Source organism: Populus trichocarpa, chromosome 5 (assembly GCF_000002775.5).
Source record: "Populus trichocarpa isolate Nisqually-1 chromosome 5, P.trichocarpa_v4.1, whole genome shotgun sequence".
Classification (NCBI taxonomy): domain Eukaryota; kingdom Viridiplantae; phylum Streptophyta; class Magnoliopsida; order Malpighiales; family Salicaceae; genus Populus; species Populus trichocarpa.
Window position 1 is genome coordinate 2,215,261 of NC_037289.2, and position 25,952 is coordinate 2,241,212.

Below are 25,952 nucleotides of genomic sequence, written 5' to 3' on the forward strand. Positions count from 1 at the left end.
ATAACTCCAAATCATCTTTATATCTAATTAAGTAGTTTTTATTTATGTAAGAAATGCACGTAATTATGACATCGAGCTACGTAGAACTCGTGTTGGATTTCATGGTGTCTGTCCACAGTGGTTGAGTTGTCAATTTCTCCCATGGAAACGAAATATAGTGCTAATTAATAAACAAATTAGGCCACCATGAAATTAATTTAGAGAATCTCAACATTCTAATTATGTTGAGGGCCAATAATATATCTCTGATGATATAGTCAACAATTGATTGATTAATTAGGATCCCAAGTTGGTGCTTCGAAAACTATATGTAACTACAAAATTGAAGCAAATTTAATGTATCCAGGTTTTGATGTGTTCATGGATTTGGACAGAACAGGTTGGTTAACTATAATATTCTATGCTCAAATCAAATATTCATGGCATTGCTTAGAAAATTCCTTGTTCCATTTTTAAAGAATATTGAACTCTCTGGTCCATACAACAACTGTTCTCTTGCTTTGTCCCCATTTGCTCCTACAGTGCCAATCAATCTGTGTCCAGCATGAGAAATTGATTCCTAGGAGCCAATCTTGAACTTGAGTGATTCCATTGGTGTTCATGTTGCAATTCTGTTAATGGTCTGACTTTTCTGTTACTTCATTATTGATAACAAGTCACAAATATTTTGATTTACACTACTTTGTTTACTAATGCGGTTCAATCTCTCTTTTTTTAATGTTTTTTAATTTTTTTTTCATCTGGAAAGACATTAAATCAATGTTTTGTTATTTGTTTTTTTTAATGATTTTAATGTGTTGTATAATTAAGAATTTAAAAAAAAATCTAGAAAAAAAATATTTTGATATATTTTTAATTAAAAAATATTTGCGCAAAAATATCATCCATAACTTTCCTAAACTCCCCTTAATCAGTTTTTAGCTTTGAATCATAATACATTTTACCATATTTCGCTAATTTGTATAAAAAAAAAAAGAAGTGGAGGGAATTTATTACAATTTCATACGAAAATCTCGTTTTGGGATGGATTGAGGCTTATTTTTACTCCTTAATTATATCACAACATTTACACTTATTATGTAAATTAAACAAAATCTTTTAACTACTACTAATAATAGATGGGGTGACATTGTCTAGCATCGACTATATTTGAAATTAAATTAATAAAATCAAAATATTTGATGCCCAAGTTACCATGGTTACTACATTAGGAATTAAAGGTTTCCTGTCTTTCTAATAAGTAAGTTTCCAATTGATTTTTTGACAACAAGAAATACGTTGTCTTTGCCCCCATAAGTTACATTAGAACTCCAATATGCTAATCCATGTAGTGTTCTGATTGAAATCATAGTTATTAAGTTTGGCTTATGTCGGTGGGTTGATCTATAAAACATAGATTTGGAGTCTGACTCGTCCGGGTTTTTACTCGAACCAGATGAAACATTAACTCGGTTAAACTTGATTGACATGACTAGTCTTTTAGGGATCTAGTTTAACTAATTCAAACTTGACTAGAAAAAACAAAAACTGTTGTTTTAATAAATGTAGTTAATTGATGATCCAACTATCTAGGATCTTTTTTAGATTAGTTTTCGAGTCGGGTCTGACAACTATGATTGAAATTCAACTTGTCTCGGTTCAATACTCACCTTCGCGCAACTAAGCCGAAAAAATACAGACCCTTTGCTCGACATGCCAAAACCAGTAGAGGGCTGTTGTGGTATCCAAAAGGATCAACAGATACCTCACTAACTATCAAAAACACGAAAGAAAATAAGAACTCTAATCTGTTTCTTTTCCTTCAACAAGCAGCAAGGCAGGACCAACTTTCCAAAAAGTTATGACTTTTCCTAAGACTTTATCCTGATACACCTACTACACCTGGAATCTACATCTATGTTCTGTTTTTTCTCCTTGTGTGCTGCACAAGTACCTTAGTGCATAATAGTGGAGCATTCCTTTGTGCTGCTATCTTTTAGAAACTTTTATAGTGCAGTGTAAAGGCTTCCCAATCGGCTGACCTCTTGGAATAGAGTCTTTTTTTAATTCCTAAGGTCACACAAGTAAGATACACTACAGGTTTATCTCTAATTTTGGCTCAGATTATACCTATACAGGTAGGATGAACCCAAGTTCTTATACGAATAATTTTCACAGAGAGAGGCCAGCTTAAATATGGTTGAATGCTAATCCTTACAGCATGCTTTTCAATTACTTGTAAGCACTGTTAGCTCCATTGTTTTGTTTTAACTAATTTACCAGCTTTGATTCAGAATGGCAAATTTGGTGCTCAATGGCATGGCTGCTGAATCAGAAACTTGCATGGCTTTGGGTTTATTAGATGAATCCAGTAGAGGGGCTTCAGGAACTCCACAGGTATTGCTGCTTATTGCATCTGTTTTAGAGAGATCCATTCAAAAGAACGAAGAGCTGTCAAACACAGCTAGAAAAGATGTTATTACAATCTTCCATGGATCAAGATCACCCACCTTGAGCATTAAGCAGTATATCGAACGCATATTCAAGTACTCAGGATGCAGCAGTTCTTGCCTTGTTGTTGCTTACATATACATCAACAAGTTCCTTCAACTAACGGATGGCCATCTTACTTCCCTAAACGCACACCGTCTTCTGATTACAAGCATCATGGTAGCTGCAAAATTTTTGGATGATGAGTAAGTACTTGCATGATTAAAACCAAGAATTCTTTAATATTTATTTACTCTGTTCGCTTCCCTAAGTGCTTGTTTTGCTGTAGATTTAGAAATGCTTAGCTTATCCTTCAGGGTCATGTCATTAGGCAGTCAATAGGTGGATTTCATTATTTCTTATCCTCTTATTTCGTGAAATATCACACAATAAATGATAAGGATGACATAAAAATTCTAATTTCAAAATTTATTATTGAATATTGAATATTTTTTTAAAGCATTTTGCTTTCTTAAGAAGTTTATAACATTTTAAATAAACAGAAACCGATCTAAACAAGGTTGGACACTAAAAATTCTAATTAGAAAGGAAAAAAACAACTAAAATCCTAAATAAACTAGAAAATCAAAAAATAAAGAGAAGAAACCCCGAATTGCACCTAATTTAGAGGTTTTTCGAGTCTCGGCTGGTTATAGATAGTCAACCCTCCTATAAAGCTAGGTTTTTGGAATCTCCTAGCCAAATTTAAGCACGGTCCGGTTGAATTAAAATCTATGGGCTATTGATGAGGGTGATCACTCAACACAACCCAAACCTTGTTTTGGAGTACATCCATAAATATTCTTTCAAGGCTATCTATGAAGTCCAATTATGGTAGATGCGTAACTTATTGATCATAACAACTTGCATCAATAAACCGATGGTTTATTGATATAATGGTGTTTATGTCGAATCCCACTTTTGGGTAATAACACAGTTGTGTATCATTGTTAATGATCTTTGTATCACTGTTAATGATGGTCTTTTTAGTGCTATTGAAATTGGATCTGAATCAATGGAGTGTATCCAGACTGCTGTCTTAAGTGTTTCAGTTGTTGGCTGTTGTATGCATGACATGTAAGATATAGTTAGAAGGTTGAAAGAAGGTGTCTTCCAGAATTTGGTTCTCTAAGACAGAGTGGTTTACAGTGTTTTAAACGCTTGCCCACATGTTTTCTCTAGTTTGTAGTAAATAGTTCGCCTTTTGTGAACCTCAAAGAGAGAATGAGTGGCAGGGAAGTGGGAAGAAAGAGTGAAATTGATCGTTAGAAGAGAGAATACTGAGCTATTTTGGATGATAATTGGATGGCCTTGCCGGTATGGCTTACTCATAAAGAGTCGAGTCGAGTCAATTTCATGAGTTAAGGAAGAAATGGTGGTGCGTCATAAAGAAGAAATTTAAAACGGTCAATTAATTTTCTAGTGGCAAACATAATCTCATGAAAAATATCACACTACTTGACACTCATAAATCTTTTAGAGAGCGTTTTAAAAGAGAAGAAAAACATAGTTATCAAACATGATCTGGCATAACAGAGTTTGATTTGGTGACCTATTGATTCATGATCTAGCTCGGGTCAGGTTTACTTTCAAACTTGAACATTGACCCAATCAAACCTGTATGACTTAGCAAGTCAATCAACAACTTGATTAACCTAACCGAACCTAGGTAAGACCCAACCAATCAACTTGGGATTTTTTTTAATGTGTCCATAATTTTTCTTCAAAATAATGTTCTGAGATTAATCCAAATTGACCCAATGGCCTATACTCTCAATCGGGTCAAACCCTAAGCTGGACCTAACAGCTATGGAGAACGGGGCTATTCTTACTAATCAGTTCAGTGTTATAGTATGTGGAAATCGTCCACACAATATTTACATGCTATATTATAGCATTAGGCTTGCCATAAAACCTCTTTGTTCACTGATTCACTCAAACTTGCAGGTGTTACGACAATGCCTATTATGCCAGGATTGGAGGTGTAAGCACCGGAGAAATGAATAGAATGGAGATGAGATTCTTGTTCAATTTGGATTTCAGGCTCCAGGTTACAGTCGAAGCATTCATGAACTGCTGCTTGAAACTAGAAAATGAAAGTGGCAGGTACGAGGATGGACAGGCTGATCCAAGCCTGTGGGTTCAAAGGCCGGCAAAACAAAGATGAGGGGAAACATGCGTCCAGAATTGCAGGCAACAGGAACAAAACCATGGTGGAAGCACCCTTACTTCTTCCAAGCAAGAAGAATTTGGCATGCAACCGAGTACATTACTATTTAAGGAAAGTAAAAGAACCCTAAATATGCAAATAGCAAAAACTCACTATCATCTTGGCACATGGTGTCAAGGCAAGAAAATCCAAAGACAGTGATCATATCAAAAAAAAAATTAAAGCAAGAAAATCCAACGACAGTGATCTTATCAAAAAAATATGTAGCAAAATTTTTATTATTGCACAAGCCCTGCACAACAACTGGTTTCATGTTACATCTGTTGCATTTTTTTCCAATCGAAACTGATAAAACCCTAATGGATAGCAAATGAGTTGGAAGGCGAATCAAAAGAACAGATTAGTTATATTGCAAATCCTCTACAGGCGAATGCGTGAGTTGCATCTCATTAATGGGTGAATCTTTCTTCAACCAGAAGAGTTCTTTCTCGCAGCATATACTCGGTAAGCTGCTAGCCCAACAATGGCCACCGCAGCTCCAACTGGAATGGTGAAACAAAATCATCAATATGGTAGATGATCAATGAGAAAGAAATCATTTAACAGCAATTAATTGGTTTTTTCCCTACAAACATAGGGCGGTAGCAAGATGAAAGATGAAGCAATCATCTAAAACAAGTAACAAGAGGAGAGATATTTTGTTCAAATGTTAGTCAGTAATTGAGTATATTTCACTGTGGTCATCCTGAATTTGATTTAATTCCCAGCAGTTGTGTCAAAATCCTTTGCAAGAGCCAGTCCCAGTAAATAAAACAAACTGGAACAATGGTCATCCTTCAGCATTTTAGGATTGACACCTGACATAATTGTTGAACATCTGACGAAATAGAAGAACGGCCACACAACTCCTAGAATAGACTAAGCAGATTTTCTATTACATCTAGGCCAGAGTAAGAAAACAGAATTAGAGTTCTTAAAATGAAAAACATGATTCCTGAAGGAAATAGCAGAAAATTCACAATACCCAGAGACATTTATAGCAGTGCCACTAATTCTAGAAGTTCCAAATATCAACATACCTGAAACAAACATGAGAGAGCGGTTGACAAGTCGATTGTATTGCTTGCGACTTCTCCCTGCTTCAGTTTCAGGAATGCTCAAATGCGGGCGCTCAGCAGCAGTTACTATCCTACGGAACACATTATTGGTGTCGCCCATCTTTGAACTGATGGGGATTGGAGCCTCTATTCCCATATCCTGACTAACCTGCAAAATCAAATAATTGCAATTAAGGGCATTGTTCTACTTTCAGAATCAATAGTCCATCCCATTACTTTTGGATCCCAACAAGAACTGCAGAACAATCTTCAAAGAGGGGGGGGGGGGGAATTACTGCCCAGCAGGCAAACAGGCAACTTGCAATTGATACTTACAAACATCCAACTGCAATTGATACTTATTCACAACCACCTATAATCTAACTGTGAAGAACAAGGCCTCCATAATCATAGATCATTATAAGCCAGTAATGTATTACCAACCGAACTAGAGAAATCTGAAGACTTTCTGATAAAGCAAAAGGGTTATGAGCCAAAAGCACAAACAGAAAACTCATGACAAAAATTTGATAAAAGTCAACTTTTGTACATAATCTACAACCATGAAATAGAATCAGCAAAGAAGTAACTAGTAACTACCCTGGTAGATTCCTGTATTGCCATTGGAAATGAGTTCAGATCATCTTTAGCTGCCACAATTAGGCATGGCACCTCATATCCAGTATCCTCACCATGGCTGGCAACATCCACAAGCAATTCTGTCGCTCTCTTCCACGAGGACTGATCAGAACTGCAATAACATTTGATACCTTAAATGGACTGAATGTATTAATGAAATTGCAAAGCAAAGTTCACATTACATTCTCAGCCATGGGAAACCTTTGGTTGAGGTTCCTAGCTATGTTGGAAGGCTAAATTCTCCTATGAGGCAGCCATGACGACATCAGCATATGATCTTTTTAAAACTTTTTATTCACACATACAAAATTAAATATATCCAATAAATAACCCATCAATAGCAAGCAAAGTAGGAAATTGAAGTTTTGAACAAAAAACTCACAGCAAGCTACCTCTCAAATTCACATACCATAAAATTAAAAAATGTACCCTTAAAATAGGTGACTAAACTGAATTCATCATACACCACTCTGCTTACCTGTCATAGACAAACACTGCTATGTCGCATGATGCCAAAGACTCCTTATTTGACAAGAGTTTCTTAACTCCATCATCAGGAATCTCTCTCAACACAAGGGTTTTCTTTATTCCCTGCAAACAGAGAGTGGGAGATTCAATTGGAGACAAAAGTGAGCCTTGGAGCAATTAGATAACGTAAAGAATCCAAAGTAAGAGCCAAAACATATTTTGACTACTTCAATAACACTTACACCAGGTAGATCAACAACATTAACCGCGTAAATTTCCTCGGCAGTTGGAGCATAACTATCATAAAAAGGTCTGAATACAAAATTAACAAGCTAACATTAACCACCAAAAAAAATTACCAGGAAGAATACAAGCATAAATAAACATAATTTATATAAGTTTCTTTGAGATGGATTGAGATGAACCTTCCAATAAAAGAATTCACTAACGCAGACTTTCCAGATTTTTTCGGTCCAAAGACAAAGCAATGGAAAACATTTCTGTCTGACTGTTTCTTCTTGCGATCTAAACGTCTTCTCCTTGTCAAGCGGACAGCAGCAGAAGGATCACCAGAATATCCGATGTAAATCAGATTCTCCACAGCTCTAGATGGATCTAGAAGAGTCATAAGGGCCCACTGGAATACATATTTGTCAGTAAGTAAACACACTTGTCATGGAATTAATATTTCAAATATTCAAACAGGTACTTTTTGTCAAAAAGTCAATGTTTGATTGATTAACGAATTCCAATGCTGATGTTTGTCGCATATCCCATGCACTCTTGAACTTTTACGAAAAGTCACAAGGCCCACTGGAATACATATTTGTCAGTAAGTAACACACTTGTCATGAAATTAATATTCCAAATATTCAAACAGGTACTTTTTATTTTGTCAAAAAAGTCAATGTTAGATTGATTAACGAATTCCATTACTGATGTTTGTCACATATCCCATATACTGAACTTTTAAGACCTTATATCATATCACTCAGGCATGATACATGCATGAAAAGAATTGTACATAAGGAAAGGAAAGACAGCCAACTTCACTCACACCCAACACACATCGCACCCACATGAGTACACTCACTCACGCACGCAGAGGGAGAGTGAGAGATACCTCTGACAAAAAAGCATTAGCTGAAAGCCCACCCAATGCAGTTTTCTCTGCAGCATCTTTATATGGAGGTTCCTCCCACGGGCTGAAGTTGAAAAGCCAAGTGTTAATGTAACAAAAAAATTCAAATCAACAGCAAAAAGTTGAAAACTCATATGAGAAGAAAGTAGATGGTAGGGTTGGAGCTTGAGTTGATTAAAGATAGATCTAACATGCTGGTTTGTTCTGTAAGACAAATGACAGGAAAAAAAAAAAGGTTGACAGTAGATGGTTGCAAATTATTAAGGGACACGACACAACATCAATTTTACAAAAAAATAAAAAATGCAGTACCTTTCCGGTGCAGTGGAGAAAATATCTTCTAGTTCTGCAGGTCGCAAGTTGTTATCCTGGCAGTACATTTTCATTAGTGAGGTTTTGAGAATTCAGAATTACTTAGCAAGTTGAAAGACTACAACTTATAGTAGTGAAGATATAGGAGCTCAAAATATAACGAAGCTTAGTTAACTACACTTTTAAGAGCTTAATAATGAATAATGATAAAAGCACAGACTGAAACATACACCATCACTGTCAAACAGTTCATAGATATTTCTCAAGTACTCGACAGCTTCACTGGTGAGTTCTACACTCTGAAAAAATGACAACGAAAAATAAGTGGTTTAATACAAACAAAGGATACTAGAAAAGAACCACAGAAAGACCATCAAATAAGTTCTTTTGAACCAGTATTACCTGATCAGGAGCTAGTTTGAATGTGGGAATTAATTCATCAGAAAGTTTGATATCGTTGTTGTACCCAAATTTCCGAAGTACAGTCCATGTTGTCTCAAGGCGCCCTTTTTCTATGAATAATGCATGGAGAAAGAGGAATCCTGTCAGTGTAAGGCCACAGTCATTGACGCCCATACCACTGACTCCTCCACCAGGCAACTTTTCTTCCACAACCCTCTTGACACCTATTATCTCAGAAGGTTGCAATGGAGCGTTGAAGCATTTGACCTGTTAAAGCTATTAGATCCTTCACAAACCCTAAGCACAAGACATTGTAACTTATAATATTTGAGCATTGAAAATTGTAACTATGCCCAACCCATCCCCTTGCTAGACTTTAAGCTTTGGGCTTGAGCTTCTCTCCTCACAAAGCACAAGAATAATATGCCAATTAACCATGTTCTTAAGACATTGTAGCTTATAAGGCTAATGACAAGATAACAAAAAATCTTAAGACTCTGAAGACTAGTTTGGGATATTACTAACTCAAGTTTGTGCAGCTAGAAATAAATGCCAAGCAATGGAATAATATATAGATAACAAGATTCAAAATCCAACTCCATTCCCACCAAAATTGCAAAAAAAGAAGAATATTATAATAACATGAATACAAACCTGAAATTCATTTAACTCGGCATCGCTAAGGGCACCATCCCTATCAAGATCACAAAGAATGAATATACGCTTCAACGCTCTAACACACCTGGGCTTCAAAGTTTGTGATTCCTGATCAAATAATGGACCAGTTGGGTGAAGCACTGCTTTTTGTGCATAGTAGAAAACCTCAGGAATCTGTAGAAAAAGGAAACCAAAATCAGAAATTCGATTGTTAATTCCAAAACCCCAAGGTTACCAACCAAACCGCATGCCAATGTAATCCATCTAAATGATTCAAAGATTAGAATAAAACAAAATAGATACTAGTCATCTTTGGTTTGAAACTCATGCATCATGGAAAAAAAGTGTTATCAATACAAGGAGAAAACTCCAAACAGTATATTAGGAACTTCCCATTGAGGAATCATAACGAACTGTGGCATACAATGATTACAGGAGCCGGAAAAGACCTTCAAAGTGCAAACTGTGCATACTGTTAAAACAATGTTACACTGCAATGGTGAAACTAAATTACTGAAAAGGATTCAGAAAACAATATTGCACTGTAATGGTCAGATTAGATAACTCCAAAAGATTCACACCATAGCATCTATTAAAGTAATTCAACAAACAGGATACCTGAATATGTTTGAATGCCGAACACTCGATACAAGTTTCGATCTCCCGGAACTGTTGCATTATTGGTGACATTACTTGCTCCAAGCTCACTTGCTGGTTCTCGTCTCTTAAATCCAACTTACAACCCACCACTATAACTGGTACCTTCACCTGTTCATCATCCACATTACCATCAAAAGCATACGTTTCTCTCCACCAACAAACTAAAATGAAAGATATTCCTAAGAAAAACAGCTACAAGGTTCCAGTTGCTACAAATGACTTTTGATTGTAGATGAAAACTTGTCATAAAGATTTCTGCTTACAACAATACATGAATTAGTACGATCTGGCTGAAAAAAAAATGTCTATTGTTTCTCACTGGAAAGATCTCTTCACAAATTAAGGACAGGTCTTCACAGATTTATTGGCAATAAAATGACAGAAGATACACCCACACAACCCCCCCCCCCCCCCCCACACACACACACACAAAGGGATGAAAACAAAGAATAGAAACCTCTAATTGACGAAGCTCAGGAAGCCAAAAGGTACTCAAACGATCAAGAGTCTCTGGCCTGTCACATGCATATGTAAGAACAACTGCATCAGCTCGCTTCAATTCTTCAGCTACTTTACCGGCATCCTCCACTCTGAAACACACAGAACAAATGATCATTCATTATTTACCTCACACCATTACTTTAAACAAAAAATGGCATTGCACCTCCTCTTCCCAACCAAGAAAAATGGAATGAATGTGGAACCTCATTTCCCACATTCATCAATCCTTCCCAAAAAAGATCTCCTGGGTTCATTCACAGGACATACCCAACCCGGTAAACATACAGCTCTTCCCATCTCGGAGGCCAACAAAATACGCCAAACTCAAATGACTGTTTCCTCTTTACCACACATAATAATCAACAACCGAACACAAACTTACCCAAAAACACAATTTATTCGACAAAGCTTGATTTTTTTTTCTTTTTTTACACTTCAAGAGTTGCTTTTAGCCTTATGGATTTCAAAAACCATGAAAGCCCACTAATCAGAGTACCTCAACTTCACCCCAAAAAATCCACCAGTCCAAACATGTCCACAAATAGATTTTAAAAGGACATTCACAAAATCTCCACACTTTCTATAACAGCATTAAAAGATTCCCATTCTTTCCATTATCCCAAAGCCAAATACACCATAGCAACTTAACTAAGCTATAACCCTAAATTAATTATCAGCTAAAAATACAATCAAAACAATACAAATATTCAGCTATTTTTAGCAAATTAAACTAACTAATACGCATATTAAAATATATTTTTACACAGAGTAAAATACTTAGATGAGGTATCGATGATGGTGATTGGAACGCGGTCAGGGTAAAAATCATCAGGCATCCGTGTAGGTGGAAGAACCGGCGGAACACTCGACGGAAAAGTTTCGGAGATAGCAGTGACAATCAAACTAGACTTGCCGGTGCCTCGGTCTCCGGCCACAACGATTCTCACTCCACTTTTAACTCCAGGATTGGCCGTCGTCGCTGCTTTCGCCATCTAAACGACAAAAACACAACCAATTCAACAAAAACACAACCAGTTCAATCAGAAACCAAACACCCAAAAACCTAACTAATCAAAACAGCAATGAGAAAGGAAAAACGGTGAAAAAAACCTGGAATTGGAAGGGTAAATTAGGGATTTAAGGAATGAGAAAAATTGGAAGCTCAAAAAAGAAGAATCAGAGGTGGTTTATGAAAGGAAAATTGATCTACAGTGGCAAAAGTGAAATTTGGTGGTTGTTGGAGTGGCAAAAGCGTAAATAGCTGTGTTTGTATCAAGGGTGAAAATGGTTGGAAAGGAAAGGAAAGGCACTTAAGGCAGAGTGATGAGTGAAAAGCAGTGGATTGGAGTGGTGAAGATGGCAAGAAAGGTAAATAGCGTGGCCCTTTTCCGTTATTTTTGTGCTTTGTTTTTAAATGATGAAAATAATAGTTTTAATTGTAGTTATTAAATTTAACTTGAAATGGTCAAACAAAAAGCTTGGATCACAAATCATGCAAGTTAACACATGATCATTAAGATTAATCTAATTTTTTTAAAAAAATTAAAATTATATTATTTTGTAAAAATAATTCGCTTATAAAAAAATTTGATTAAATTTTAACCTGTTGAAAATTAATTCGAGTTTTTATCAAATTATAAATATCAAGCAAGTTGACACGTGTTGATTAGTATTTTTAATTTTTAATTTTGTGAAAGTAAATTTGAGTGAATATGGTAAGTAAAACCTTTATAGAATAACAGGTTAATTCAACAATCGGATAAATTTTACTTCAAACCAGGTTTTTTTTTTTTACACAAAAATAACATGGATGAAATAAACACGTGTCAGATTTTAAGGGTATTTGACAGTATGGTAATGGTTACTTTTTAAATAATTTTTTATGCTGAAATGCATGCCAATGATTTTTTTTATTTTTAAAAAATTATTTTTGACATTAGCATATCAAAACGATCCACAACGTATAAATTATATTAAATTTTAATTAAAAAAAATTTTAATTTTTTTAAAAATACCGTGATGTTCTTCATGTTTCTTGGCAACCAATTAAGAAGCTAGTAGCTCATCTCTGCTACAAAGCCATGCAACAAAAACTGAAAAATACAGAAAATTCCAGCTACGGCATCCAGCAGAAAATCCAGGATATCATAATTTCTCCTCGTCAACACCAACCTTCCGAACCCAGCAGTTCAGTAATCGGAGATTACAGAGGATCGCATCAAGCTCGGAGTCTTTCTGTATCACATGCCTTGTAGTGAAGCAACTCTAGTATAATCTTGCCATGCATTTGTTTCGAAACTATAGCAAATATTGCTCGAGTCCAGAAACACCAGGTTCTTGTAGCCTTGCAGTATCATCATTAGATCCTGCACAGAGATGAAGCACTCGTGCAGACACAAACGCTTGATCTTTGGAAGATAGCTTACAAGGCAGACGCTCTGCTCTAAAGATCACCAGACTCTTCAGACTGGATCAGTCTCTCGAGTTTCTTTCAGTGAAGATCAAGTTGAACAATCATGCAATCCATGTCAGTATTATGATCATTTGCAATTTTCAACTTCTTCGTGAGTTTCCATTTATCTACCACTTCTGAACTAACTGATGTTGACTTAGAGTTATTAAATGATCCTGCAGGTTGACTCGACAAACTTGCAGCCCGAAATCTGACCTGGATGGAGTTTTAAGTGAACAGATTTTAATATTGACTTCGACAAATTAAGATGAGCCTTTTGGTCTGGTGCGCGCCGGTATCTACCTGCCTTTGCTCAAATTATCAATGGAGCTCGTCATTTGACTTTTTTTTTTTTTAAAAAAAAAAAGGTTGAATGGTAAAGTACTAAAGTTTATATTTTAAATGAAACGGTTGAATAGTAATTAATAGCTTGATTATTATATATTTTAATGTGAGTATATATGTCCATACAGTAAGATATATAAGGAAATATAATAAAACAAATTATATAAATACTTAGATCATTTTTTTTATTGGATAATAGAAATAATTTCCTCATTGTCATGGGTTTTGTTTTTATTTATTAGAAAATAATAAAAATAATTTATCTTAATTATTTTTTAATATTTTTTTAAACTCCTAATAATTTAATTTTTCATGAGTTTGATACATATAACATTATTTTTCATTATAGTTATTTTGCTTTTCATCAATAATTAAGTTTAACTTAATTTATACTTACAAACATAAAAAAATCACGGGAAAAAGTCATGAACCAGAAATATTAAACTGACAATAAAAATAATAAAAATAAAGTGTTTTAAAGTGATAAAATGTTGTTTGTTAAAAAATCAGAAGTTAATATTTAGAATGTAAAAGCTAATATTTAAAGTAGGATATTATCTAATATCTTGTAAAAATTTAGAATATAAGAGAATAATATTATTTAATAATTTAATTATATATTTTACATTCAACTCATGTAGAATTTAAATATCATGTAACAAGACATATATGAAAATAAAATAAAGCAAATTATACAAAATACTTTATTATTTTCTTTGATTAGATGGTAGAAATAATTTTTTAATTGTTTTAATTTGTTTTTTTAAAATAAACAATATTTACCCTACTTATTTTCTTGACATGAAAATAGAAGGAAAATCCAAAAATAAAAAGAGAAACCCGTGACAAAATGAATCCTTAAAAAAAAAAAACATATATTAGATCTCTATTTAAAAATTCCAAGTTCTGATGCTATTGTTTTAAATTAAATTAGAATTAATTATTTTTCAGAGCTCTTGCTAAACTTTACTCGAGGTTTATAAATAACATATATGTATTGAAAACTCAGAAAGTAATAACAAAATTATCAAACAATTTCATAAAATCTATTGATTATTTTTCTCTTTTTGAGTTTTCATCCCAAAATAATTAGTATTTTTTTACCCAATGAAAATATAAATAAAAAAACCATCATAATTCATAGTATCCATAGAAACTAGATTAATTATCAAGAGATGTGGTGTCTTAAAGGCTAAATTTCATTATCTTATGAAATCCCATATGTGTATGTTATTTAATTTCCCTAAATGACTAAATTTCATTATCTTATGTATGTTTTGATCCGTCAGATCCCCACCGTCTAACTGCCCTAGAGGACCGTCAATGTAAACTTCATTTTCATATCTTTAGCCCTAAACACTTCAATAATGCCCCTTAAAGCAGCCAACTTATCTAATGAAATATTATATTTTTTAATTATTTTCTTATGCTTATATTATATTAATTTAAATATTAAAAATATTTAATGATACATGAAGTTTAAATAATTTACATGGGATAGTTTAGAATCCTAAAAAATTCATTGAAAAATCCAAAAATTGCTTAAAGGGGCAAAATTGCTTCATTGATGAATTATAGGGATGAAAATAAAGTTTAAACACTAACTAGCCCATAACTTCGACAAACGTCACGTTCTTACAACTCCCAAGAAAAATCCAAAAATCAGTTCCTCTCACTTTGATCTCTCTCCTTTTTTGTAATCCCCCGTGCCCAGCCACCTACCGAACCGTTGTCTCTTCCCTGTCTTTTCCTCTCTATAAACTCAATATAAATCATCCTGATACTCCCATAATTATAGAATCTTAATCTTTTAAAAGAGTTTTGATACAGAGAGAGATGGGTGTTGATCTTGAATCTGTGTCAGAGGCAACATCAGGTTCTATTGGTTCACTGCTAAGCACAACAATTTTATACCCTCTTGATACGTGTAAGACTAAGTATCAAGCTGAGGCTCGTGCTCATGGACAGCAAAAATACAGGTTTTTAAGAATACCCATCTCGTAATTTTCTTGTTTTTTATTTTTTGGTTTCTTGATCTGTGTTTTGTGTGATCTTGTGATTGGTCAACTGGTTTTGTTTTATTTTAAAAAAATTTGTGATGGTTGTGAATTTTATGGACTGTGGTAGTTGAAAGTTTTGAATTTTATGGATGGTGACATGTGTAGACTGTAGTTAGGTGGCGGCGGCCATAGAAAGTCGGTAACTTTTAGCTCTGTAAAGCATCTGCTTTGAATGAGAGGTATCTATTATTAATGTAGTAGATGAGTTTATGGCCATTGGCTAATTCTTCTGCAGCTACCTGATCAGTGTAGCTGGAAGCTGACAATTTTTGTTGTGCTATTGTGCTACGAACTACTTGGTCTTTATTAGGCTATTTATGTTGTATCTGTTGGTTTCCTGATCATGATGAATGTTCTTTGATGAAATAAATATTTTCATTTCCTCTAGATTGGTTTCACCTTTTCATGTATGTGTGTGTGTGTATTGATTCTTAATATCAATTTAGTTTTAATGTTTAAGAGGGTGGGTTATCATGTCATGTTAGTGATATCTTCAAAGGTGCCTGCTTGATGTATTTTCTAATTAGCAGAGTGAAGTCTTAATGAAACATGTTCCGGTCAATCTCTTTAAGGAGCTTGTAGTATCAAGCATGTGTATTGAAATTCTTTTAAATTTTCTGTTATGCCCTTTTCAATTGAAATGTAGCATTGGCAGATGGTATGTTATGTGCATTTCTAGTTGCGTGGCCTTTTACTTTATGGACCATTTGTTAGTTCTGCATCCTCTCACGTGATTTTCAGATTTTCAGATCTTTGGGAATGTTTAAGTTAGTTGCTTTTGTAAAGCTTGTACTTTATTTGGTGTTGCTTTTATGGCTAATTCAGGAAGCTTACTGATGTTTTATGGGAAGCAATATCCACCCGACAAGTTCTTTCATTATACCAGGGCATAGGAACGAAAAATCTGCAGTCCTTCATTTCACAGTTTGTCTACTTCTATGGGTATAGCTACTTTAAAAGACTATATATGGAGAAAAGTGGTTTTAAAAAGATTGGAACAAAAGCGAACTTGATTATTGCTGCTGCTGCAGGGGCATGCACTGCCGTTATCACTCAGGTGAGTCAATACTCACCATTTTGCAAGTTATGCTATGATTTCTTGAACACAATATAATGCAATAACTATTCTTTCTTCCCAAATTATGCATATGAAATGGCACAGATGAATTTCTAAATGTGAGAAAGGGAGGGAGTGTGGATTTTACATCTCTCAGTGCCATGATATACAGAGAACTGTGGATAACTGGATATGCAATCAAAAGAACTGGTCAAATCTTACAACATGGAGCTTTTCAGAACATGATATATATTAGACTTATTGCTTCATTCTCTTTGTTTGGTATTTCAAAATGTGATTTTTGCTTGTAATAAGACTATGGGTTTCAGTTTGGCATACTGCCCAGTTTGATTGTTGTGATGGCAGCTTATCTTGAAATTTCTCATTATTCTGATTTTCTGTCTATTGTCATTGTAAGAGTTTCTTCCATTCAATATGAGTGAATGTTAAAGGTTTAATATCATTAATTTTTGGCTTACTATCATGTAGCCCCTGGATACAGCCTCCTCAAGGATGCAGACAAGTGCCTTTGGCAAATCGAAAGGACTTTGGGAAACATTGACTGAGGGCAGCTGGAGTGATGCATTTGATGGCCTGGGCATCTCTCTTTTGCTGACCTCGAACCCTGCAATTCAGGTACTTGACCTGGCCTTGTAGGTTCACTATAATGCAAATTGCTTCAAAATCTACATTTGGAGGTTACCGCATTTTGCTTAAGAGAATCGACTACACTGAGACAAGAGTTGTATATATTGCAGTATACAGTATTTGATCAACTGAAACAAAAACTATTAATGAGAAACAAGAACGGTGCAGAAAAGACTGCGGTAACCCTTTCTGCATTCTCAGCTTTTGTTCTGGGCGCACTCTCAAAGAGTATAGCCACCTTTCTGACATATCCTGCAATCAGGTGCACAGTTATCACCGTAAACTGTAGTTTTAAATGCTTGAGATATAGAACTAACTGAGATTATATTCTCGATACAGGTGTAAGGTAGTGATTCAAGCTGCTGACACAGATGATGATGAAACTAAGAAATCTCAGCGAAAGTCCAAAAAGACAATTTCTGCTGTCATATGTGCTATATGGAAAAGAGAGGGAATTTTTGGCTTTTTCAAAGGATTGCACGCACAGATCTTGAAGACTGTACTAAGCTCAGCATTGCTTTTGATGATCAAGGAGAAAATAGCTGCAACAACTTGGGTTCTTATACTCGCGATTAGAAGGTATCTCTTTCTCACAAGGGGGAGACTAAAAAGTACCTGATGTTGATTCATCTATGGTAATATGCTTGAAATTCTTTGTAGATAGTGTTGCATATTTAATTCCAAGAAAATGGGAGGATTTTACAAGACCTAGTTCAATTTCTAGATAGGAAGCTCAAATCCAGACGAATAAATACTCTTTAGTTAGAGAGTAACTGTGATTTTAGCTGTCCTACATGACGTATCCTTGGAATGAGGAAGTTCCAATTTGAGAGAAATAATTTAATCCCGGAATTTTTTTCTCCAAAGAGACCAATTAAGTTGTGTAATTTATTACTTGTATTGTTTGTAATGCAAATTTATGTTCTCCCTATCATTTCTCGTTCTACAAAAATTCAAATAAATGATTTGTAGTTGTGGAAAGTAAGTTGCAGTCAGTGGGTTTCAATGGGAATGTCCTCATTCCCATCCTAGATCCAATTTACAGCGATGAGGAATTCAATTTTAGTTTTACTTTACGTCTTGAAACCTTGGCTTTTGCACATTTTGTGAACTACTGTTTTGAAGCTGATGGCATGCCACTCATGAACAAATTTTCTGATTTGTTTGCTTTAGGGTAGTTTGATGACTAAAGTTATGTATTCCATAGCACGTTATGCATAGCTTTTGCTTCTACAATCATAGTTATCATAATCGATCCAAAAAATAAGGCTCTCTGAGTTATTGTAGGTCACCAAGTTAAATTGGGTTAATTTAAAAAAAAATTGTTATTTTATCCTTTTTTTCTTGGTGTTGACTTGGCCTAGGTTTGGATTAGGTTTAGCCAAGTCAACGTGGTTATTAAATGCTCGGGGTCAATTGGGTTTTATTAGGTCAATATCTTGTCTAGTTTAACTAATAACTTGGCTGTGTCCGGGGTTTTCCGGGCTAACCATCAGACCGGGTTTAACATTTGCATGGTAACTTGTTCATTGGCACGAGACTAACCATATTCAAATTGACTGATATTAAGCCAAATCTGACATTTCATCTGGCCACATTTCAATGTTGGCATGAAAGACTTTCAAACTCGGCGTACCTTCGAACTGTAGTAGTGGCTTTTTTTGAACGGCATTGCCCTCAAATTATAGCTTGATTTGATATGAATTCAAGTTCAGCTTCAAATTCAATTGCTCAACTTATTAAACTTCCAAGAAGTCCGAATGATGCCCTTGATAACATCAGTGGACTTCAAATCTTGTTTTTCCTCTTTTATGGAGGCCTCTACAAAATGGCTTTTCTCAATCATCATCCTCCACCTGAAACAAAGAGAGCAACACAGAACTTACATAGCATATCAGATAATCTCAACTGCAATATCTATTGATATTTGCTATTATCACAATGAGTCCGTCGTATTTAGCAGACCCGGTTCTAGATCATCTTGCAGATCACCGGAATAATCTGAATCAAATATCAAAACAACAACATTTTGATAATTATTTCTCTTTTTTTTCTTTGGTTGTCTACCCGCTCAGATTTGGACTTGGTTTGACCAAGATAACTGAACATTAAAAACCTGATCAAGTCGAATAGGTTTGGCTTGGTCAATATCATGTCTGGTTTAATTACAAATTCTTCAACCCTATTAGATTTCGAGTTCTATATTTTCTAAATCAAATATCAGGTGAGGTTGGCTTTAACAACTATGGATCCCACTGTGTTGTGTAATTTAACGAGAAAAAGATTTAAACTGGCCCAGTAAAGCATTTCAAACTTCATGAAGACTCAATAATATGCAAACTGTGTTTTTAAAAGTTTTGAAAATTTTTTTATTAAAAATAATTTTTTTATGTTTTTAGATTATTTTGATGTGCTGGTATCAAAAATAATTTTTTAAAAATAAAAAAATATTATTTTAATATATTTTTAAATAAAAAAACACTTTAAACCACAATCGCATAATCCCATACACACTAATCTTCGACTATACTGAAAGTGAGGTTTATAGCATAGAATCCTTCTAAAAGTTCCGGGATGTGAAGCCACGCAGGAAGAAGAAAATGTTAGAATGCAAACTACCATGTGATGTTCTTTCTAGCAATTTTTTCATCGATGGCAATCACATATTTGCAATCACAACTATAAGTTTGACTGTCAGAAATCTCCTTTTGTGGTAATAATCATAAAATCATCTCCTATGATATGATTTGCTAACAAGAAACAATAAAACTCAAAGTTATTAAATCCTAGTCAAGAAAATAATGTCTTTTTTTTAAAAAAAAAAACAATATTATTTTAATTTTTCTTAAAGTCGATTTTTATATAATTTATTTTAAAATAAGTCACGGTCAGGTTATATACAGATCTATCAAGCCAACTAGATTTAATATATATTATAAAACAGGCCTATAAAAAAACAATCTTACTTACTAATAGACTTTATCTTTCATCTTCATATGTATGGTGTTGCATTAACGAGGTAAAATCGTATGCATCCTTACCCATCATCTATCTAATGTTTTAAAAGCACAACTATGTTTTGCTTTAATTAGGTTCTTGAAAATTAACATCTTGTTTTTTTTTTAAAAAAAAAAAACATCCCAGAATGTGTTTGACATAACTTTTCAAGATATATTCCGAATTTAAAAAAAATATTAAATTATTTTTTTAAATTATTTTATATGCTTATGCAAAAAAACATATAAAAAAATCAATTTCTTCAAACATGCTTTTATAAAAACACCAACCATGTTATCATACACACATTTAATTAGTTAATCATATCTCGAGTCGATTGAAAATTGAAAATATAGTTATTAAACTTAATCCGTGGCCACATGAATTGATTCAAGAAATACATGACCTGAAATCTATTATATATTAAGGTTTTGTTTGTTTGCTGGAAAGTAATTTTTTTTTAGAAAGTGATTTTCTTGGAAAGTGAATTCTTAAAAAGTGAATTATTTTTCGATGTTTAGTAGTCATGAAAAACAAGTTGGAAAATATTTTCTAGTGTTTGGTTATGTTAAGAAAAATGAGCTGCAAAATAACTTATTAATGCTTTATTTTTTTCATGTTTATTAAAATAATGAGGAACAAATCTTACAAATTAAAAAGTTAAATGAGAATAAAATTGAAAAAAGTCTAATTTCATAAATTATCTAAAAAAAATAAATAATAATCAAAATAATGGAGATCAAATCTAACAAATAAAAAATTTGAAAGATGATGAAATTAAAATAATAATAATAATTACAATTTCATAAATTATTTCAAATAAAATAAGTAATAATCAAAACAATGAGAATCAAATTTGATAGATAAAAAATTTCAATTAAAAAAAATATAAGAGAAAAACAAATAACAATCATAAAAATAAGGACCAAAGTTAATATAAAAATAAAATTAAATCAAATTTTAAGGGATGAAAAAAAAAGATTCAAACAAAATATGTATCAATCAAAAGTTTGAGGACCAAATTTGATATAATCAATAAATAATATGATATTTCTAAATTTTTCACAACTTCTGGAAAGTGTTTTCCGCCCAAAAGAAAAGGAAAACACTTTCATGAAAATCAAACCAAATTTTTCTTTGAATGAAAAGTGTTTTTCGTTGACCAACTTTTTTAATAGCAAATAAACACATGAAAATTTGAAAAGTGATTTCTAGAAAATCACTTTTCACATAAACAAACACCCTTAAGTTCTAACTTAGAAAAAACATTGACATAATAAAACTCGATTGACTTTGTTAAATTTTTAGTGACGTGATTGATCCAAATACAATTAGGTTTACTCGAAGTATTTTTTTAAAATTAAAATAATATTATTTTAATTAAAAATAATCAATTCAAATTAATCTAATAATATGATCCAGTGAGCTATATCCTTCTCGGGTCTCTAAACCGTGTTTGACGACCATGGGGCTTGCCTTTTCTATAATAACTGGCCACCTCAACCCAAAAAGTTCATAATACCGGCCCAATCCAATCCTTAATTTTTTCTTACCTTTTTATTAGCTACTGCTACGATCCAAAAATTTATTTATTTTTGGTAAAAAATAAAATAAAATAATAACATTCCTTTGCTTTGCTATCATCTGATCGGACAGGGACTTCACGCTTTGCATGTAAGACAACAGAAACCTCTTTAAAGAAAGGAAAAAAAGAGAGAAGAAAATCAATAAAAACCCAACGCGGGAGCGCGCGAGAGAGAGAGGTCTGTTAGGTTCCTGAGAAAGAGAAGAGAAGAGAAAATCGGAAGGAAGAAGAAAATATGATGTCAGGAGGAGTAGGCAAATACACACACATTGATAATCAACCACAAGTCTCTGGATCTGTTCCTGTAAGTCTCTCCCTCTCTCTATACTTATCTTCATACGTATTTCTATACGTGTTCTCCGTATTCAGATCTATTTATCTTTTGTTTCGATTCGATTTTCTAGGCTGTTCCAGATCCCGGCCACGTCACCGTCCAATTCACCGGTACTCACTTTTTTTTCGAATTTCCTCACTGTTTGGCAGCTGAGAAAATCGAGAAGAAAATATCTCAAATCGAATTAATTAGTTTCGATTACTGTTAATGATAATTGTTCTTTATGAGCTGATTGATTAGTTTGATATTTTTTTTATTTTTGTGTTTGGTGTTTATGAAGTAATAAAAAAGAAAAATTGATTTGTAATGTATTATTTGTAGCAGATTCGAATCTGCAGACATTTCCTCCATCAGGTTCGCAGGGGAAGATCTCAGGTGGATCCCGCCCGCCTCGTGATGCTGATGGTATGCTATGTTACGTTTTTTTTATTCGAGTTGGTTTTTGTATAATTAGCCATGTGAGCTTATACATTGAGTGATTTAGGAAAAATGTGATATGTGATAGTTTGGTCATTTGCTCGATTTCGTGTTGAAAACCAAATAATGGAGTTAGTCTTTGGCTATAAGATGTAAAAATTTCCCTGTTTTTTAAGCTGAGAAGTCTTAACTAGCATATGCACCTTTGAGTGCTTGTCAAAAATAGGCTGGTAGCTTAAGTTTTGTGATCTTTTTTCCTATCATGGCTTGTTGATCTCTGTTATTTATGAGGTTTTAGATTTTATAAACATAAAAAAGGCGTAGATTCCATTTTATGAACATTAATTGAAGAAGAGTGATATGTGAAGTGAAGGACCAATAGTTCTGATGTGGAAAAACTATTTCAAGGTGGATTTGACTGAGTGCAACTTGATGATGGAAGCTGTAGTTAGAAGATGTTGTGACTGTCCTTTTTTTCCGCACCCCTCTTATATGAACAGTTAAATCACTGGACAATTGAGAAATGCTTTTCAAGGGAAAGGCTATAACAATTGGGTTTCTGAGTGTCAAGGGGTTTGAGTGAGAGTGATTTGGTAGAAGTTGTAGTTAGATGTTATGAATGCCCTTTTCTTTTCACACCCTTTGTATTTGAATAGTTTGACTGCTAAACAATGTTGGAAATGGCCTTCCGGGAAATGACTTGGCAAACTGGATTTGTTGCTATGACCAATCCCGAGGAACTAAGTGAAGGCTGGTGAATGAGGGCACTAATGTTAATTTCCAAATGTGTGGTATTTCTTTTCTGGCTTGGTCTGGTGAAATCTTGGAAATTGTGTTGTTGCAAGTTGGTAAGTCTATTTTAAAAGTCATAGAATATTCACTGTTTTGAAGCCAGTCTTAATGGTGTAGCATTTGACTTCATGTTAATGATAAATGGCAAAATTTCTTTCTGTTGATGCAGATACGTTTTCAAAACCTATTTCTGGTTCTGACGAACCCCAGCAAGGTGGTTGGTTTCGAACATTCACAATTGCTGCATACAAGCCATACTTTGATGTTGACACTACTGAAGTTTTGGATAGGATCAAAGATTCACTTTTCCCATTTAGAGGAACTTTTACAGAAAAAACAGCCAACAACCCAGATCTGTGAGTTATCTTTTCCGAACACGGCACTTTGATATATGGTCTTAATTGATTAGAATGTCAAATTATCATCATTGAATTTGTGAGGAACTTTTTATTGAGATTTTCTCACGCATTTGTTTACTAATGCTCGACTAGGAAAGTGTAACTATGTAAAAAGAAAGAAAAACAAAGAAGGAAAATGTTTAGCCATCTGACACAATCTTGTCTTTTATATTCTAGTTTAATAGTTGAACATGTGTTAAGAGGGGCTAACCATCTGTAGTCTAATATTTCATATCAGCTGTTTTCTATCTAGCTGATTGCCTATCCTGTAGATATAGATAGTTCAATCTCATATCCTTGAGATTGCTTTAACTTTTGGGGATTTAAAATTGAAGTTCTTGCCTTTGCTTCCTCAAATAACCAAAACATGAAATATTCTAGAAACTGCTCATGCTGGCACAAGGACACAATACTTGTGCTTTATAGCCTTCCTGCGGTGCTGATTGCTTATTGTTTCTGCAATAAGTCACCAATTTTGCAAATCCCTTGAATTTGATGACATGCTAAACTCATTTGTCTTTTCTTTCGTCTTTTCCACATGTTAGAAACATGTGTCATTTTAAGCTCAATATCTCTGCAGGTATGGACCATTTTGGATATGCACCACCCTAATCTTTGTAGCGGCCTCCATTGGCACTTTTGTGACATATATAGCACACAAGCTGCAGAAGAAAGAATGGAACTATGACATAAATCTGGTGACTTGGTCTGCTGGAGTGTTTTATGGCTATGTCCTTCTTGTTCCTCTTGCATTATATGTAATTCTCAAGTACTTTTCAGCACCATCAGGCCTTGTCCAACTGTTCTGTCTTTATGGCTACTCCTTATTTGTCTTTATTCCAGCATTGGTAATGTTCTCTTCTTCTCCCTAACCGTGACCTTTTGTTATTCCTTAAGCTTATACATGCCTGGTACTTAGAAAAATCCAGATTGTAGTATGAAGCACAGATGTGATTATCTTTTCTGCAGTTAAACAAGAGAAAATTTTTCGAATGCAAGCTTAAATTCTCATGTACTTGGTTGCAGTGCCTCTCGGTGGTGCCCTTGGAAATTTTCAGATGGGTGATAGCAGGTGTGGCAGGGTTCATGTCAGCAACCTTCGTGGCACTTAATCTCCGAGCCCATATTATGTCCGCAGGTGAAAGGTGGTTTTTGATCGTTGCCGGTATCTTTCTTTTGCAGTTGGCTCTATCCGTTGTATTGAAGCTTTATTTGTTCACAGTTACTGTATAAGAAAGAATATTGTTCCATAAAGAGAGGCGAACGGGTTGTAGATGAAAAAAATGAGTCTTTTTGGTCTTTATATCCTCCTATTCTCACAACAATATTTTGCTGAAATGTTTTTCAGCAATTAGGACCCACTTGTATTCATTCATTCGTGGCAATATAACTCAAATCATTAATGTGATTTTGTGTTTTGTTTTGCTTGTTATAGAACTGTGAAGTCTCCGCAAAATTGCAAATTAATGATAGTTTGGATGAAATTCTGTTCGAGCACATTGACAGTGGTTAATAGCCTTTGACTGAGAAATGTAATCCATTGAATCCGTAACATATGTGTACGTGTTTTCGATAAAGTTAAAAGAAACTGGTAAGCATCTAATATGATGTTTTTTAATTTTAATTATTTTTCTAGTTAATTTTAATTATTTGTTATTTGAAGTTGATGTTTATTTTTATAGTAAAGAATTCTAATGCTAGAAGAATTTTATTAGTTATGTAAATTTTAATTAGAAATTATTTCTTTTAAATTATTCGGAAATAAAATATTAGAGATTTTTGTTCTAAATTTGTTTACAGTAGGCTTGAGAATCCTAGATTTATTTATTTTGTGCATCTAATCGATTTCTCCAATTTCGGTTTGGATGGTTTGTTTTTTATTGGTATAAAAGAATTGGGATTTAATTTAGCAGTGAAGACTAACTAATACTAGTTTAAAAATATGAGTGAAAACTGACTGGAAATTAGTTTGGAAATACAGCTTTCACTATTATAAAATAACTAAAAGATATTAGTAAAATAAAAAACAAACTAAAAGGTATCCGTAAAAATACATTTTACTTTTAATTGGAACAGTGAAACGATGCTTTTACTGTTAACCAAAAAAACTAAAGAAGCTTGCAACTGAGGGTATAATTGTTTTTTCCAGAGAATTCATTGCAAAATTGATGGGGAATAAATTAATCAGGACACTTTTTTTTTTTAATTATAGTGAAATGACTATTTTATTCTTGAAAACAAAAAAAAATTAAGCTTTCAATCAAGATTCTTTTATCTTTTTAAAAAAATTGCATAATAAAGTTACAGTTACATTCATACCTTTGGAGAAAAAAAAAAAGAACATGCAAAAA

The 25,952-nt window shown here is 33.7% G+C and overlaps 4 protein-coding genes across 7 annotated transcripts; 3 read left to right on the plus strand and 1 right to left on the minus strand.

The window, feature by feature from the left end:
- The first annotated feature begins 1,786 nt into the window (after positions 1-1,786).
- On the plus strand, positions 1,787-4,956 carry LOC18098790 (cyclin-P3-1). 2 transcript variants are annotated; one of them, XM_006382541.3, is made up of 3 exons: positions 1,787-2,178; positions 2,274-2,675; positions 4,417-4,956. In XM_006382541.3, exons 2-3 carry the CDS (start codon positions 2,275-2,277, stop codon positions 4,634-4,636), a joined length of 621 nt encoding a protein of 206 aa, XP_006382603.1. In that variant the 5' UTR covers positions 1,787-2,178; position 2,274; the 3' UTR covers positions 4,637-4,956. The 2 variants fall into 2 exon arrangements, with proteins under 2 accessions (XP_006382603.1, XP_052309017.1); XM_052453057.1 differs by having other exon boundaries at positions 1,788-2,117.
- Positions 4,888-11,901, minus strand: LOC18098791 (mitochondrial Rho GTPase 1). The gene is made up of 15 exons (XM_006382542.3): positions 11,627-11,901; positions 11,294-11,508; positions 10,473-10,605; positions 9,974-10,123; positions 9,353-9,529; positions 8,699-8,965; positions 8,527-8,595; positions 8,297-8,352; positions 7,967-8,048; positions 7,269-7,480; positions 7,086-7,155; positions 6,854-6,966; positions 6,337-6,487; positions 5,719-5,905; positions 4,888-5,181 (listed from the first exon to the last, which is right to left on the minus strand). Exons 2-15 carry the CDS (start codon positions 11,506-11,508, stop codon positions 5,108-5,110), a joined length of 1,956 nt encoding a protein of 651 aa, XP_006382604.1. The 5' UTR covers positions 11,627-11,901; the 3' UTR covers positions 4,888-5,107.
- A 3,047-nt stretch (positions 11,902-14,948) lies between these two features.
- LOC18098792 (peroxisomal adenine nucleotide carrier 1) lies at positions 14,949-18,059 on the plus strand. The gene is made up of 5 exons (XM_006382543.3): positions 14,949-15,292; positions 16,199-16,430; positions 16,920-17,066; positions 17,189-17,340; positions 17,418-18,059. Exons 1-5 carry the CDS (start codon positions 15,150-15,152, stop codon positions 17,695-17,697), a joined length of 954 nt encoding a protein of 317 aa, XP_006382605.2. The 5' UTR covers positions 14,949-15,149; the 3' UTR covers positions 17,698-18,059.
- Positions 18,060-21,712: 3,653 nt separating this feature from the next.
- Positions 21,713-25,009, plus strand: LOC18098793 (uncharacterized). Of its 3 annotated transcripts, none has more exons than XM_006382544.3 (6): positions 21,713-21,964; positions 22,065-22,104; positions 22,316-22,399; positions 23,373-23,559; positions 24,182-24,449; positions 24,628-25,009. In XM_006382544.3, exons 1-6 carry the CDS (start codon positions 21,896-21,898, stop codon positions 24,832-24,834), a joined length of 855 nt encoding a protein of 284 aa, XP_006382606.2. In that variant the 5' UTR covers positions 21,713-21,895; the 3' UTR covers positions 24,835-25,009. The 3 variants fall into 3 exon arrangements, with proteins under 3 accessions (XP_006382606.2, XP_024456277.2, XP_024456278.2); XM_024600509.2 differs by having other exon boundaries at positions 21,714-21,964; positions 22,319-22,399; XM_024600510.2 differs by lacking the exons at positions 21,713-21,964; positions 22,065-22,104; positions 22,316-22,399 and adding an exon at positions 22,484-23,259.
- Positions 25,010-25,952: the final 943 nt, after the last annotated feature.